Source organism: Oncorhynchus mykiss, chromosome 20 (genome assembly GCF_013265735.2).
Source record: "Oncorhynchus mykiss isolate Arlee chromosome 20, USDA_OmykA_1.1, whole genome shotgun sequence".
NCBI classification, from domain to species: Eukaryota; Metazoa; Chordata; class Actinopteri; order Salmoniformes; family Salmonidae; genus Oncorhynchus; species Oncorhynchus mykiss.
In genome coordinates this window covers 12,441,647-12,459,309 of record NC_048584.1, presented here as the reverse complement: position 1 = coordinate 12,459,309, position 17,663 = coordinate 12,441,647, and the positions used below count along the sequence as shown (strand labels likewise).

The window sequence follows — 17,663 nt, the reverse complement described above, 5'->3', positions numbered from 1 at the left end:
GTAGAATACATTGACAAAGCTATCATTACATGTCTCTTTAATCGAACAATTTAATTTATAATTAATTATTTTAATCGGTGTTGGAAGGACATGGGTACTGTAATTGGGGAAGTTACCAATATTTAATTTAGGATTCATGACATTGATATGTATATAATCAAATCAGAGACTTTGCGTTGTGCAACTATATACTCGATGTGCTGGATGCATTTGATGTAGCCTTTTTAAATAAGTACATTTCATTGTCTCATGGCATTGTATAAAATAGATGTCTATGGAGCAAATTGCAGGTGTATTTGATGAGGAATAAATGCATTGTCTGTTGCCTTCTCACTATGCATAGACTAGGAAACAAAAATAAACAGTACTTGTTTATGCATTGCTCTCACCATTTCAATGTTTTGATACTTGACAACTTCAGAGTTGTTGCACATTATGCACCTTTTTCACAATGCATTACAGACTAGGAAACCAAAATAAACACAGTTGTTGCAGTGCGAGTATCTTGACTTTTCCTAGTTCTCTACCCAGACTGGAGTTTGTAAACCAGTGTAGATGACAAGTACTAGTTGTGGTCACTGGACTTGCTGTGTTAGGGCGCCTCCTGTCAGATTTGCATGGAACATGATGTAAAGTACCTATATACACATTAAGTAACAATAAAACAATACGTTTTATGAGAGGGGAGTACCTTCATTTGCACAATATGGGTTGTAGCCACCTCATTAAATCTAGTTTAACTTGTGTTGTTATTTACCTTAAATTGCATCGGTCTGTACTTTCCTATTTATATTTTTGCCAACTTTTACTTTACCACATTCCTAAAGAAAACAATGTACTTTTTACTCTATACATTTTCCCTGGTACCCAAAATGACTCGTTACAGTTTGACAGGGAAATGGTCCAATTCATACACTTATTGAGTACTTTTTTTCCATCAGTCCCATGCCACAGAAATATTGAGGAAATTATTTTAGTGTCTATTCCAAAACAGTAGGGGGCACCTATCACGCCGAGCCTCATGCTGACAACTCCCGGACAAGAGTAAGAGTCGGAAGCGCGAGGTGAGTGTCACACCAGTCCGTCCACATGAGCAAACGGTGATGGGTTATTTGTTTTTCTACATATGTTAAATGTTCTTATTAGAAATAGATGGATTAATCCAACACATTTCACAAGGTGTCCGGGCTAGCAGGATTTTTTCCCCCCTACAAAGTAACGACTAATTTTGGCAAGTGGCTGCATGCTAACTGGAAGGTCAAAGCTAGCTCTCAAACCGTTCTCCATTTGTAGGGTTTTCAGCGGTTACATTCGCCCACATTTGGCTCCATGTGAACTACAATTCCGACGCTGTAGTTTAGAAAAGGGGGCATATCAGTAGATTGACATATCAGCAAGACAGAATCACTCATAAAAAATATACTTACTCTAGCAGTTTTGCACAGAGCCACAAGCTGTGTGTGCCTCCAGTTGACGAACTAACTTGGGTATAAACAAAGGTGTTCAGATCACGGTAGATGGCTAATTAGCACAGATGGCCGCCTATGTCTTCCTTAAACAAGCGATGTAACGTGAAGATATGGCCATGTGGGAATACTAATGCCGTGTTTACATGATAGTAGGAGGTAGATGGCAAACCGGATGTCATTGTTTTCAATGAGAGCACGACTGTAAATGCCGGCGGTGAATCCCGTCAGCCGCCACGGTAGACTGGACTTGCCGCCAAAGTTCAAATAATTTAACTTCTGCCGTAGGTTCTAGAATTGTTTTCTACCGATGTTGATTTGTACTGATTGTTTACTGAAATCACTATAGCAACACATGTTTGCTTGGCTTTGCTGTCACCCTCCTTCTTACATGCTTGATCCGTTATGCCGGTTTTTACGTCCCTCGTCTAAACGCAGCATAACCCTAACCTAGCTTTCAAACTGAGGCATTCTGCCTTAGTTTTCAGCCATTAGCTTCGCCCACTTCTACCTCTTGTGAACTACAATCCGATACTTCAATAATCATTGCTTTCAAAACACATGGCCCTTATCTTTCATCAGCGAGAAAGAATCCTTCAAATAAAAAAAAATAAACTTACTGTAGCAGTTTTGCATAAATCCATACAGCAATGGATCCGACAAAACTACACTTCCGCTACAGTTCCAGAGTTACGCTTGATACACAGGTGTTCAGAGCATGCTAGGTAGCTAATTAGTACCGCTGGTCGCCTCTTGTCTTGTGTAAACAAGCGCTGTAACATGGAGATATGGCCTTGTGGGAACACTAACCTGATAAATGTGTAGTAATTTAACTTTTCGTTTTTTAAGTATTAATTGGGGACTTATTTGTGGGGAGTGTATATTTTTTTCTGGGTGATTTATGATGTTTTATGCCATGACTGTTTTTGTATTTTAAAAGTGTGTGTGTATATATATTTATTTATTTTAAAAGGCTCCTGAGTTGCACAACGGTCTCAGGCACTGCATCTCTATAGACACCCTGGTTCGAATCTAGACCATCACAACCGGCCGTGATTGGGAGTCCCATAGGGCGGCTTACAATTGACCCAGCGTCGTCCGGGTTTAGCCATCATTGTAAATAAGAATTTGTTTTTAACTGACTTGCCTAGATAATTTAAAGTTGTTTTTATTTTTTTAATATAGAGATTTGATAAATGTTGTAATATTGACTTATTTTTAGTTTTTGTTGATATTTTTAACATTTTATTTAATTAGGCAAGTCGGTTAAGAACAAACTCAAGGGCCGACTGATGTCGAGATGTTGCTTCAATATATCCACAATTTTTCTTCCTCATGATGCCATCTATTTTGTGAAGTGCACCAGTCCCTCCTGCAGCAAAGCACCCCCACAACATGATGCTGCCACCCCCGTGCTCCACGGTTGGGAGGATGTTCTTCGGCTTGCAAGCCTCCCCCTTTTTCCTCCAAACATAACGATGGTCTTTATGGACAGTTCTATTTTTGTTTCATCAGGCCAGAGGACATTTCTCCAAAAAGTACAATCTTTGTCCCCATGTGCAGTTGCAAACCGTAGTCTGGCTTTTTTATGGTGGTTTTGGAGCAGTGGCTTCTTCCTTGCTGAGTGGCCCTTTAGGTTATGTCGATATAGGACTCGTTCTACTGTGGATATAGATACTTTTGTACCTGTTTCCTCCAGCATCTTCACAAGGTCCTTTGCTGTTGTTCTGGGATTGTTTTTCACTTTTCGCACCAAAGTACGTTCATCTCTAGGAGACAGAGCGCATTTCCTTCCTGAGCTGTATGACGTCTGCGTGGTCCCATGGTATTTATACTTGCGTGCTATTACTTGTACAGATGAACGTGGTACCTTCAGGCATTTGGAAATTGCTCCCAACGATGAACCAGACTTGTGGAAGTCTACAATTATTTTTCTGAGGTCTTGGCTGATTTCTTTTGATTTTCCCATGATGTCAAGCAAAGAGGCACTGTGTTTGAAGGTAGGCCTTCAAATACATTGACAGGTACACCTTCAATTGACTCAAATTATGTCAATTAGCCTATCGGAAGCTTCTAAAGCCATGACATAATTTTCTTGAATTTTCCAAGCTGTTTAAAGGCACAGCCAACTTAGTGTATGTAAACTTCTGACCCACTGGAATTGTGATACAGTGAAATAATCTGTCTGTAAACAACTGTTGGAAAAATTACTTGTGTCATGCACAAAGTAGTTGTCCTAACCGACTTGCCAAACCTAGTTCAACAAGAAATTTGTGGAGTGGTTGAAAAACGAGTTTAACTGACTCCAACCTAAGTGTTTGTAAACTTCCGACTTCAACTGTAAATATAACGTGTACATTTGTGTTGTACAATACAGGGCGCATTTGAAAAAGAGACCTAGGTTACATAAATACAAAACTTTGTTTCCAAAGCCGTACCGCAAGCGATGCGTTTTAATGTTCAGAACAGGCATTGAGATCTTAACAAAACACCCGCGGTCAGAAGATACTATCATCAGTAGGTGAAAAGGTAGTTGGCGGCTATGAATGAGTTAGGTCAAGCCAAGCTTTCGATTTTGTAACACGCAAAGTGAAACAACTAGCTAGCAAGTCATCTTTTCACAGTTTCAGTTATTGTCAATAGTCTGTATTGTAAAATATTTTTGGGGTAGACTTTTAAAAGGCCCAGAGCAGTCAATCTTGATTTTCCTCTGAACAACAATCTAAACGCAACATGTTAAGTGTTGGTCCCATGTTTCATGATTTGAAATAAAAGATCCCAGAAATGTTCCAAAGCTTATTTTTCTCAAATTATGTGTAAACATTTGTTTACATCCCTGTTAGTGAGCATTTCTCCTTTGCCAAGATAATCCATCTACCTGACAGGTGTGGTGTAACAGTATAACTTTAGACCATCCCCTCGCCCATACCCAGGCGCGAACCAGGGACCCTCTGCACACAACAACAGTCACCCTCGAAGCATCGTTACCCATCGCTCCACAAAAGCCGCGGCCCTTGCAGAGCAAGGGGAACTACTACTTCAAGGTCTCAGAGCAAGTGACGTCACCGATTGAAACGCTATTTAGCGCGCACCGCTAACTAAGCTAGCCGTTTCACATCAGTTACACTGGCATATCAAGAAGCTGATTAAACAGCATCATGTTACAGGTGCACCTTGTGCTGGGGTCAAAAAATGGCCACTCAATTGTGCAGTTTTGTTACACAACACAATACCACAGATGTATCAAGTTTTGAGGGAGCGTGCAATTGGCATGCTGACTGCTGGAATGTCCACTAAAGCTGTTTTCAGAGAATTGAATGTTAATTTCTCTACCATAAGCCGCTGCCAACTTATTTTTAGAGAATTTTGCAGTACGTCCAAACAGCCTCCAACAAATATCTGGCGTCGTGTGGGTGAGGGGTTTTCTGATGTCAATGTTGTGAACAGAGTGCCCCATGGTGGGGTTATGGTTTGGGTAAGCATAAGTTACGGACAACGTAAGGCATTTGCATTTTATCGTTGGCAATTTAAATGCATAGAAATACCATGACGTTATCCTGAGGCCCATTTTATTTTTATTTTATATTTTTTTAAGCTATCTGTGACCAACAGATGCATATCTGTATTCCCAGTCGTGAAATCCAAATATTAGGGCCTAGTCAATTGAAATAAATTCATATGATTTCCCCATATGAACTGTAACTCAGCAAAATCTTTGACATTGTTGCATTTATATTTTTTGTTCAGTATATATACACTGAGTATACCAAACATTAGGAACATCTTCCTAATGTTGAGTTGCACCCGTCCCCTCCCTACAAAGTTTACTCTACAAGGTGTCGAAAGCTTTCCACAAGGATGCTGGCCTATGTTGACTCCAATGCTTCCCACAGTTGTGCCAAATTGGCTGGATGTCCTTTGGGTGGTGGACCATTCTTGATGCACACAGGAAACTGTTGAGCGTGAAAAACCCAGTAGCGTTGCAGTTCATGACACACTCATACCAGTGCGCCAGGCGCCTACTACCATAACCTGTTCAAAGACACAAATCTTTTGTCTTGCCCATTCACCCTCTGAATGGCACACATACACAATCCATGTCTCAATTGTCTTTAGGCTTAAAAATCTCCTTAAACCGGTCTCCTCCCCTTTATCTACACTGTTTTGAAGTGGATTTTACAAGTGACATCGATAAGGGATGATAGCTTTCACCTGGTCAGTCTGTCATGGAAAGCACACGTGTTCTTAATATTCTGTACACCCAGTGTATTTCCACACTGAGGTTGGAATAATTCTGTGAAATTGTGAAAATTATTCTAATGCCCTTTTAGTGTTTTGGTTGGATGGAGTTTTGGCCATAGTAGCTACTAGCCAAGCTTTATTGTTCAATTTCAACTGTGATCAAGTTGGGAGAATTCATTTTTTTCCCCCATCCTGCAGACATCTAAGAAGATGGTATTGAAGGAGATTCCAACTGAAAGTGTTGCCCGGCCCTTGGGCCGGAATGAAGTTATTGGTTTACTCTTCCGACTGACTATATTTGGTGCAGTCACCTACTTCACCATAAAGTGGATGGTTGATGCCATTGATCCCACAAGGAAACAGAAAATGGAAGCACAGAAACAGGTGAAGTTTTCAAATATAGACAAGTTTGACCTGTTTGATTCTGAGCATCTTCTGTGGATTATGTATCATGTTTGTTGGGACTGTATTGTAATGTGCAAAGGTAGATGGCTATTTACAGTTGGGGTTTTTAGGCAGAGAAACTCATGAAGCAGATTGGTGTGCAGAATGTCAAGCTCTCAGAGTATGAGATGAGCATCGCAGCACATCTGGTGGACCCACTGACCATGCAGGTAAGAGAGCTGCATCAATACACAATTTCTTGAACCCAAAACCTCATGAAAATAGTATACAAAACATTAAGAACACCTTCCTAATTTTGATTACCCCCGCAATTCATTGATGCATGAAAAAAAGCGTTCCACAGGGATGCTGGCCCATGTTGACTCCAATGTTTCCCACAGTTGTGTCAAGTTGGCTGGATGTCCTTTGGGTGGTGGACTATCCTTGATACACATGGGAAACTGTTGAGTGTGAAAAACCCAGCAGCGTTGCAGTTCTTGACAAAAACCGGTGCACCTGCTACCATACCCCGTTCAAAGGCACTTAAATATTTTGCCTTGTCCGTTCACCCTCTGAATGGCACACATACACAATCCATGTCACAAGGCATAAAAATCTTTCTTTAAGCTGTTTTGTCCCCTTCATCTACACGGATTGAAGTGAATTTAACAGGTGACATCAATAAGGGATCATAGCTTTCACCTGGATTCACCTGGTCAGTCTGTCATGGAATGAACAGGTGTTCTTAATGTTTTGAAAACTGTGTATGTTTATGCCTCACAACTAATCAATGTGATGCTCTCTCTACAGATCACATGGAGTGATATTGCTGGCCTAGATGAGGTCATCACTGAGCTGAAAGACACTGTCATACTTCCCATCCAGAAGAGACACTTGTTTGAGGGATCCAGACTGCTTCAGCCACCAAAAGGTGAGTCTCTTGTTTCATAAAATATTAGCTTATTGAGACCAGTAGTGATAGACACAATGCATGTGAAGGTTCAACAGACCACCGTCAGTCTTTAACACTCCTCGTACCTATTTATTATGATAACAGGTGTGCTGCTGTATGGACCACCTGGCTGTGGAAAGACGCTGATTGCCAAAGCAACTGCCAAGGAAGCTGGCTTCCGCTTCATCAACCTGCAGCCTTCCACCCTCACAGACAAGTGGTATGGAGAGTCCCAGAAACTGGCTGCTGCCGTCTTCTCTTTAGCCATTAAGCTCCAGCCCTCAATCATCTTCATCGATGAAATTGGTAAATGCTTATTTTACTGTTGGTATACAGTACTTTGAAATCTTGTCTGGGTACTTCAGTTAAGCCAGTTTATGTAGTGATCATAACCACCTCCTGTTGGTCCTGTAATTTTCTGTTCCAGACTCTTTCCTGAGAAGCCGTTCCAGCTCTGACCACGAGGCCACAGCCATGATGAAGGCTCAGTTCATGAGCTTGTGGGATGGGCTGGAAACTGACTACAACTGCCAGGTGGGTCCATCATGAATGAAATACAGTGGGGCAAAAAAGTATTTAGTCAGCCACCAATTGTGCAAGTTCTCCCACTTAAAAAGATGAGGCCTGTAATTTATCATAGGTACACTTCAACTATGACAGACAAAATGAGGGGGAAAAATCCAGAAAATCACATTGTAGGATTTTTTTATTAATTAATTTGCAAATTATGGTGGAAAATAAGTATTTGGTCAATAACAAAAGTTTCTCAATACTTTGTTATATACCCTTTGTTGGCAATGACAGAGGTCAAACGTTCTCTGTAAGTCTTCACAAGTTTTTCACACACTGTTGCTGGTATTTTGGCCCATTCCTCCATGCAGATCTCCTCTAGAGCATTGATGTTTTGGGGCTGTTGCTGGGCAACACTGACTTTCAACTCCCTCCAAAGATTTTCTATGGGGTTGAGATCTGGAGACTGGCTAGGCCACTCCAGGACCTTGAAATGCTTCTTACGAAGCCACTCCTTCGTTGCCCGGGCGGTGTGTTTTGGATCATTGTCATGCTGAAAGACCCAGCCACGTTTCATCTTCAATGCCCTTGCTGATGGAAGGAGGTTTTCACTCAAAATCTCACGATACATGGCCCCATTCATTCTTTCCTTTACACGGATCAGTCGTCCTGGTCCCTTTGCAGAAAAACAGACCCAAAGCATGATGTTTCCACCCCCATGCTTCACAGTAGGTATGGTGTTCTTTGGATGCAACTCAGCATTCTTTGTCCTCCAAACACGACGAGTTGAGAGTTTTTACCAAAAAGTTATATTTTGGTTTCATCTGACCATATGACATTCTCCCAATCTTCTTCTGGATCATCCAAATGCTCTCTAGCAAACTTCAGACGGGCCTGGACATGTACTGGCTTAAGCAGGCACTGCAGGATTTGATTCCCTGGCGGCGTAGTGTGTTACTGATGGTAGGCTTTGTTACTTTAGTTCCAGCTCTCTGCAGGTCATTCACTAGGTCCCCCCGTGTGGTTCTGGGATTTTTGCTCACCGTTCTTGTGATCATTTTGACCCCACGGGGTGAGATCTTGCGTGGAGCCCCAGATCGAGGGAGATTATCAGTTGTCTTGTATGTCTTCCATTTCCTAATAATTGCTCCCACAGTTGATTTCTTCAAACCAAGCTGCTTACCTATTGCAGATTCAGTCTTCCCAGCCTGGTGCAGGTCTACAATTTTGTTTCTGGTGTCCTTTGACAGCTCTTTGGTCTTGGCCATAGTGGAGTTTGGAGTGTGACTGTTTGAGGTTGTGGACAGGTGTCTTTTATGCTGATAACAAGTTCAAACAGGTGCCATTAATACAGGTAACGAGTGGAGGACAGAGTAGACTCTTAAAGAAGTTGTTACAGGTCTGTGAGAGACAGAAATCTTGCTTGATTGTAGGTGACCAAATACTTATTTTCCACCATAATTTGCAAATAAATTCATTAAAAATCCTACAATGTGATTTTCTGGATTTTTTTCAATTTTGTCTGTTATAGTTGAAGTGTACCTATGATGAAAATTACAGGCCTCTCTCATCTTTTTAAGTGGGAGAACTTGCACAATTGGTGGCTGACTAAATACTTTTTTGCCCCCACTGTACAAGGATCACGTGACACCTGTCTGGTTCAATCTGTTTCTCACTTGCCTCTCACCTTTTCCACATGCAGGTCATCATTATGGGGGCCACTAACCGTCCACAGGATCTCGACTCTGCCATTCTGAGGAGAATGCCCACAAGATTTCACATTAATCAGCCTGTGAGTATGTTCACAAACTGTACACATGTTTATCAGTACTATGAATATGTTCTATGATATGATTATGCAGTACTATATGAGATTACCTAAAATGTATTTACGTCCTGCTAAAAAAGTATTGTTTTCTTGCAGAATGTCAGGCAGAGGGAAGAAATCTTGAAACTCATATTGGACAATGAAAATGTAAGTTCTACGTCTAAATCATGCTAATTAAGTTATGCTTTTTGGCAGTGTGTGTTTTCACTAAACTTCCCCATGCATTTCCCAGGTTGAGCCCACTGTTGACTTTGTTGAGATAGCGAAGGAGACTGATGGATTCTCAGGGAGTGACCTCCGAGAGTTGTGTAGGGACGCTGCTCTGCTCTGCGTGCGGGACTTTGTCCATAACACCCATGCCAATGACAGGTACCACACCCCTTATTGAGCCCTTCCTCGAGGACCAATTACCACTGTCTTACATTGCCGTTTTATATATGAGCATTCGTAGTGATTAGAGATGTCACACAATTCCAGTGCCTTCTGCAGTTACCAGCAATATACTGACCTTTTCTTTGTCTCCTGGCTCCCTCCTCCCCCCTCCAGTCTAGAAGAGGACTGCATCCGGTCCATCCAGCAACAAGACATGCAGAGGGCCATCCAGAAGATGAGGAAGTCCAAGTCTGCAGGGGGACAGAGCGTACTGATGCATGCTGCTATGGATTGAGACTCGATGTGCAAAAGAGAACTATTAAGCCTCTGGATATGTTTTCCTTATGTATAAAGAGTACTGTTTGAAACCATGAAGAGATGCACACAATGTAATGTCTATCATAGTATCACTTTGTAACATTTTTACTTCAACAATTAATTTAGAACATTTGGTTTGTTGCATTTATATTAAATATAATGCAATTTATTATCTTGGAAGTTAGGAGTTACATAATACTTGTATTGGTGTTCGTTTCTTATCCATATCTGCTCAACCGAGGTCTCACCGAAGCATGCTCTCAGACTGCAAAATATGAGCACAGCTTTGGATCCGTTCAGGTTTGACAATACATTTGCTCGTCCTTATTACACACACAGCAATATTGATTTAGCCTTGGGCCTTTCACCTTCCATTTTTATCTGAACATGAAATGTTTCTTTTGGTACTGTATATTTAGAAGTATTATTCTTTTTTCAGGAAAGCTGTTAAACTAGCTCGTGTTACATCTGTATTAAAATATGCTACTTTTAGTAGGCACTGTCATCCTTTGACTATTAGCTAAATGTTATGCAATGAGTGGTTCTCGGATGTCTGAATTATATGCGTTAGATCATACATTTTATCATGCATGATAAAAGTTTCTATATCAGAAAGAGCAATTCAACTTTTCACCAAAAGTGAATTATCGCTGTGGATGTTGTGAAGAGAACATGATGCAACGATGCTTGAGGTAAAGATTACAGTGTCATGTCCTTCCATTTCCTTCTAGTAAATACATAAGGGTAGGTTAGAGCTGTAATATCGTGAGCTGCTAATGTTAAGGTATTATTCATTTATTATTCAAGTTGACTTTTGTTTTTAAAACTTCAATAGATCAGGAAACCTGTGTGACAGGTTGTGTGTCTGTTGTGCTTTCAGGTCCTTTTTATGTCCCCTTGTCAGTCCAGGTTTCATTAACAGTAGAATATAGAAACTGCTTGTGAATACTTCCTGTGCCGTTTGCCTCTTATGCTGCATTCATGTGCTAGTCGGAACTAGGAAACTCGGAAATGTCAGACTTGCTAACTGGTTGTAGTTTAATAACCAGTTAGCAAGTCAGAAAATGTCACGAGATTCCTAGTTCTGACTAGCACGTGAACACAGCATTATAGTTTCTGTTTATCTCTTATGATGACCAGGATGCTTAATTGTTGGGTGATTGATTATTTATTCATGACAAACTTCTAGTATCTCCCACAAGCAACAGCCATTAGAACTTGTAAATCTATTGAATGTGTGATTGCCAATTCATAGTTTACTTGAATGACAAGTTCTGTGGACATATAGTTTTGGGGATTGGTGGAAAGTTTTGTTTAGATAAAATATGCTTGCTTTTCTTTTTTCTTTTAAATAATGGTATTGTTGATAAGCTCCTGATTGTGACTAATATGTTAATTGAATAATGTTTTTTCAGTTAACAAATCGGCCAATGTGCTTCGTTTCTATTACCCTGCATTCTGGTGTCTGCTAAAATATATTACACAAATACATCTTTTGATGTCATGTCATTGATTTGCTTGACATTTCCTATACTCTGAAAAGTATTCTGAAATATAAGAAGGTAAATACAGTCGTAGAACATGAGTTAATATGGCATCACTTGATATAGTTTCATTCCATTATACAAAGGTAGTTAAAACCCCTTCCACTCACATACCACAAACGTCTTGGTCACTCATCAATGGAATTACATCATTTGTCTTCTCACAGCTTAAAAAACATCTATCAGAAATGTTTTAAGTTACTACCTTGGCTGTTCAGATGCAGTTAAGATGCATAGATGGGTAACAAAAGTGATCTGTTAATAAAATATTCATATTGACTTCAACTTAGGTGCTTACAGATTCCCTTTGACCCACTCATAAAACTAAATGATATACAGTTATGAAAATAAATGTTTTTAAAGCTATCAGGCATGTATTCCATTTATGCCTAGATTTCTACAGTACTTGTTTGAAAATGAGAATATAAAATAGGAAGGAGTGATCCGTCTGTTCAAAGCAGGATGTGTAGGTGTTCATTTGGCCTTCTGCAGGGAGCTGTAGTACTCTGTGAGGACCTTCCAGGCCTTATTGGTCACCCAGAGGGTTTTCCCCACTGCACTTCCCCAATCCTCATCTTGGTCACTGAGATTAACTAAAATTCCTGGTGTCTGGAAAGGAAGGTAAGAGAAAAAAAGTGAAGCAGCTTGACTCTCTCAGAGATAGTAAATTTTTTCTTGAGCCCTAGTTATTGCTTACAACTAGATCCCAAGAGATTTTCCTGGTCAGGCCACATATAGTAGTCCGGAAAAACATGGCCCAAAAAAATTGCTATGTCTATGAACCTCTCCTTATCATAGAAGTCCACAGTTCTTTGAGTCTTGTTGTAGGCAGAGGTGAGGCCAGGGGCCATGGGAGCTCATACAGGTCCTGTTTGGTTTCTGGGTGAGGCATGGGCCCGACCCACGATGTAGAAGTTGGCACCAGCTATCATCCGTGCCCTGCAGTGTGGCTCAACTGATGTGACCTGATTCTACTGAATGAAACAATACTTCAGAAATACTTCAGAGATTAGTGTCCAGTAAGTACAAGTTAAGACCAGTATGTACAAGTAAGTTAAAATATATTTAAGATGTAGTGCAGGTGGAAACCATTACTCTACCTCAGTGGGTCCGGCGTACATCATGGGGGAGGGGAATAAGAACCAGTACAGGCAGTATTACCATCCAGAAGAGTGTTGATGTGCAGAACCTGCAGGAACTCCCGCTCCCTCCAGAAGCCCTTGAGGGGGCTGGCCCAGCCATCCGCCACCACCTGCACCCACTGGAGGGGCAGCTACAGAACATACAGAAGAAGAAAAAACTGCCATGAGGGTGAGGTCAAATCAGGTGTTAACTACTCAACATGAAGGGTCAGCAGTTAAGTCTCCTCAAGATTGTACGTATCAAACCCCAAAAACATGCATACGAGAAGGATTCGTTACCTTGGTAATGATGACGGTGGGCGGCGTCTTGGCGTCGCTCAGTGCCAAGTCAAGCTTGTTCTCTGGCACAAAGAGCTCATTAACTTCCTCTGTCACACTAGTTGGCACAATACAAAACAAAGGGATCAATGTGTTAGTACATTAACAAACTTACACTGTTCAAAGGAGCCTGAAAATACTTATTTGAATCATTTCGTCCAATGACTAGGGCATTTTCGTCATGGTAGAGATAGGGCAGTACCAGTAATTGGAAAATACTAAATTAGCTACACCACAGACAGACGAGGCCCAACAAGGTCTCAGGGACCATAGATAGACAGTCCTATTACTTCAGCAGCTCGACCACCTGCTGGATGCACTCATTCGCTGAGATCTCTCCGGTCTTCAGCACAAGCTCAGGTAACTCAGGCTTCTCCAAGAGTGAATCGATGCCCTTAAAGCCTAAGTGGAGAGGGTTAGGATACCTGTTCAGGACCTTGTCAATAATTGACACCTCTTTAGTGCTGTAGCTGTACATTCTATGACCCACTCTCTTTGCTTGTTTAATAGCATAGCATGTAAAGTGGTAGACTTTAAAGCCATATGATCTTTACAGTTAAATGTAGCTCTGTAATGTAATGTAAAAGAGAACTGGAACACTAGAGGGCAGAGTCAGTCAATCAATCAATCAATCAATCACATTTATTTATAAAGCCCTATTTACATCAGCCGATGTCACAAAGTGCTACACAGAAACCCAGCCTAAGACCCCAAACAGCAAGCAATGCAGATGTAGAAACACTGTGGCTAGGAAAAACTCCCTAGAAAGTCAGGAATCTAGGAAGAAACCTGGAGAGGAACCAGGCTCTGAGGGGTGGCCAGTCCTTTTCTGGCTGTGCCGGTTTGAGATTATAACAGTACATGGCCAAGATCTTCAAACGTTCATAGATGACCAGCAGGGTCAAATAATAATAATAATAATCACAGTGGTTGTTAGAGGGTGCAACAGGTCAGCAACTCAGGAGTAAATGTCAGTTGGCTTTTCATAGCCGAGCATTCAAAGTTAGAGACAGCAGGTGCGGTAGAGAGAGAGAGTGGAAAACAGCAGGTAGCATATCCAGTGAACAAGTCAAGTTCCATAGCAGCAGGCAGAACAGTTGAAACTGGAGCAGCAGCTTGACCAGGTGGACTGGGGACAGCAAGGAGTCATGAGGCCAGGTAGTCCTGAGGTATGGCCCAAGGGCTCAGGTCCTCCGGGAGGGGAGGGAAAGGGAGAGAGAGAGAGAATTAGAGGGAGCATTCTTAAATTCACACAGGACACCGGATAAGACAGGAGAAGTACTCTAGACATAACAGACTGACCCTAGCCCCCCGACACATACTATTGCAGCATAAATACTGGAGGCTGAGACAGGAGGTGTCGGGAGACACTGTGGCCCTGTCCGACAATACCCCTGGACAGTGCCAACCAGGCAGGATAACCTCACCCACTTTGCCAAAGCATGGCCCCCACACCACTAGAGGGATATCTTCAACCACCAACTTACTACCCTGAGACAAGGCTGAGTATAGCCCACAAATATCTCCCCCACGGCACGAACCCGAGGGGGGCGCCAAATCCAGACAGGAAGATCACGTCAGTGACTCAACCCACTCAAGTGACGTACCCCTCCTAGAGATGGGATGGAAGAGCACCAGTAAATCCCGGTTGAGAGAGGGGAACCGGCCAGGCAGAGACAGCAAGGGCGGTTCGTTGCGCCAGCGTCTTTCCGTTCACCTTCACAACCCTGGGCCAGACTACACCCAATCATAGGACCTACTGAAGAGATGTGTCTTCAATAAAGGTGTCTTCAATAAAGACTTAAAGGTTGAGACCGAGTCTGCGTCTCTCACATGGATAGGCAGACCATTCCATAAAAATGGAGCTCTATAGGAGAAAGCCCTGCCTCCAGCTGTTTGCTTAGAAATTCTAGGGACAATAAGGAGGCCTGCGTATTTACGGCAGGACCAAATCGGAGAGATAGGTAGGAGCCAGTCCATGTAATGTTTTGTAGGTTAGCAGGAAAACCTTGAAATCAGCCATAGCCTTAACAGGAAGCTAGTGTAGGGAGGCTAGCACTGGAGTAATATGATCACATTTTTGTTGGTTCTAGTCAAGTCTAGCAACCATGCTTAGAACTAACTGTAGTTTATTTATTATGTTCAACATAGGAGGGCCAAGCACAGGAAGCAGCTCTTTCAGTAGTTTAGTTGGAATAGGGTCCAGTATGCAGCTTGAAGGTTTAGAGGCCATGATTATTTTCATCATTGTGTCAAGAGATATAGTATTAAAAACCTTGAGTGTCTCCCTTGATTCTAGGTCCTGACAGTGTTGTGCAGACTCAGGACAACTGAGCTTTGGAGAAATACGCAGATTTAAAGAGGAGTCCGCAATTTGCTTTCTAATGATCATGATCTTTATATCAAAGAAGTTAATGAATTTATCACTGCTGAAGTGAAAGCCATCCTCTCTTGGGGAATGCATTTTAGTTAGCGTTGTGACAGTATCAAAAATTAAATTTGGATTATTCTAATTCTTCTCAATCATGTTGGAAAAATAGGATGATCGAGCAGTAGTGAGGGCTCTTCGATATTGCATGATACTGTCTTTCCAAGCTAGTCGGAAGACTTCTAGTTTGGTGTAGCGCCATTTCCGTTCCAATTTTCTGGAAGATTGCTTCAGGGCTTGTGTATTTTCTGTATACCAGGGAGCTAGTTTCTTATGACAAATGTTTTTAGTTTTTTGGGGTGCGACTGCAAATTTAGTTCCTCGGTTAAGTGGTTAACTGATTTTTGTACTCCGGCATCCTTGGGTAGGTGGAGGGAGTCTAGGAATCTTTGGGTTGTCCGGGAATTTATAGTACGGCTTTTGAGGATCCTTGGTTGGGGTCTAAGGAGATTATTTGTTGCAATTGCAAACATTTCTGGTCCGATAGTCCAGGATTATGAGGAAAAACATTAAGATCCACAATATTTATTCCACGGGTCAAAATTAGGTCCAGAGTATGACTGTGGCAGTGAGTAGGTCCAGGGACATATTGTAAAAACCCACTGAGTCAATAATGGCTCTGAAAGCCTTTTGGAGTGTGTCTCTGGACTTTTCCACGTGAATGTTAAAGTCACCAAAAGTGTGAATATTATCTGCCATGACTACAAGGTCCTATATGAGTTCAGGGAACTCAATGAGGAATGCTGTATATGACCCAAGAGGCCTGTAAACAGGAGCTATAAAAAGTGATTGAGTAGGCTGCATATATTTCATGCCTAGAAGCTCAAAAAACAAAAACGCAGTAATTTTTTACATTTGATTGAAATTTGCTATTGTAAATGTTAGCGCCTTTGCGGGATGCGCGGGGGGATATGGTCACTAGTGTAACCAGGAGGTGAGGCCTCATAACACAGTAAATGACGCCATTCCTCATTTACGGCGATGTTTCAGTCAGGCCAATCACATCAAGATGATGATCAGTGATTAGTTCATTGTCTATACTGCCTTGGAAGTGAGGGATCTAACATTAAGTAGCCCTATTTGGAGATGGGCGATATCACAATCTATTTCAATAATGACAGGGATGGAGGAGGTCTTTATTCCAGTGAGATTGCTAAAGCGAACACCGCCATGTTTAGTTTTGCACAACCTAGATCGAGGCACAGACACGGTCTCAACGGGGATAGCTGAGCTGACTACACTGACTGTGCTAGTGGCAGACTCCAACAAGCTGGCAGGCTGGCTAACAGCCTGTAGCCTGGCCTCCACCCTATCTCATTGTGGAGCTAGAGGAGTTAGAGCCCTGTCTATGTTCATAGTTAAGATGAGAGCACCCCTCTAGCTAGGATGGAGTCCGTCACTCCTCAGCAGGCCATGCTTGGTCCTGTTTGTGGGCGAGTCCCAGAAAGAGGGCCAATTATCTACAAATTCTATATTTTGGGAGGGGCAGAAAACATTTTTCTACCAGTGATTGTTGCGAGACTGCTGTAGAGCTCATCACTTCCCCTAACCGGGAGGGGGCCAGAGACAATTACTCGATGCCGACATCTTTCTAGCAATGAACACCTCGAAGAACGACAGCCCAGAGCAACCATGGATCTTCCTGGCTTCATCTCGGTCCTACGCACAGGAGGAAGAGACTGGGTAGCAAAAATCAACAGGATTGGTATCTTGATTTGACTTCTATAACAAAAACAGGTTTTCAAACCCAGATAGTAACAGAATTGAATGCAGAGACACAGTATAGCAGCTATACAAGCCAGTGCTCAGATCCATCACAGTGGATGATTTAGAGATGGCCCTTTGATAAGTTCCCAACTATCTCATATCAAGTGCGAATTGAACAGTCTGTCTGTTTATCCGTTTCACTCACTCACCTTAGTGAATGGAGCAATGAAGCTGGTGACGCAGGATCAATCCTGCGTCTGCAAACAGCTTGGCCACCTCAGCAATGCGCCCGATGTTCTCCCTGTCCACAGAGGTGAAGCCTACGTTGCTATCCAGTCCCTGTCGGATGTTATCCCCCTCCAAGGAGTAGCAGGGAATGCCAAGTACTCGTCCAGGGCAACGCCAACCGTTTTCTTTCCAGCACCTGACAAACCCTTAGTACACAGTGACAT

General features: G+C 42.0%; 1 protein-coding gene and 1 pseudogene across 3 annotated transcripts; one reads left to right on the top strand and one right to left on the bottom strand.

Moving 5' to 3' along the window:
* Positions 1-980: 980 nt before the first annotated feature.
* On the top strand, positions 981-11,563 carry LOC110498983 (ATPase family AAA domain-containing protein 1-B). Of its 3 annotated transcripts, none has more exons than XM_021575754.2 (10): positions 981-1,064; positions 5,907-6,092; positions 6,257-6,322; positions 6,903-7,023; positions 7,150-7,350; positions 7,472-7,578; positions 9,257-9,346; positions 9,479-9,529; positions 9,615-9,751; positions 9,929-11,563. In XM_021575754.2, exons 2-10 carry the CDS (start codon positions 5,919-5,921, stop codon positions 10,047-10,049), a joined length of 1,068 nt encoding a protein of 355 aa, XP_021431429.1. In that variant the 5' UTR covers positions 981-1,064; positions 5,907-5,918; the 3' UTR covers positions 10,050-11,563. The 3 variants fall into 3 exon arrangements, with proteins under 3 accessions (XP_021431429.1, XP_021431427.1, XP_021431428.1); XM_021575752.2 differs by having other exon boundaries at positions 982-1,064; positions 6,224-6,322; XM_021575753.2 differs by having other exon boundaries at positions 1,046-1,100; positions 6,224-6,322.
* Positions 11,564-11,663: 100 nt separating this feature from the next.
* Positions 11,664-17,663, bottom strand: LOC110498984 (annotated as a pseudogene).

Coding starts and splice junctions, on each gene's coding strand:
- LOC110498983 (XM_021575752.2), top strand. CDS start 5,919: ATGGTATTGAAGGAGATTCCAACTGAAAGTGTTGCCCGGCCCTTGGGC. Junction 6,323..6,902: donor TGGACCCACTGACCATGCAG/GTAAGAGAGCTG, acceptor CTCTCTCTACAG/ATCACATGGAGTGATATTGC. Junction 9,530..9,614: donor TCATATTGGACAATGAAAAT/GTAAGTTCTACG, acceptor TGCATTTCCCAG/GTTGAGCCCACTGTTGACTT.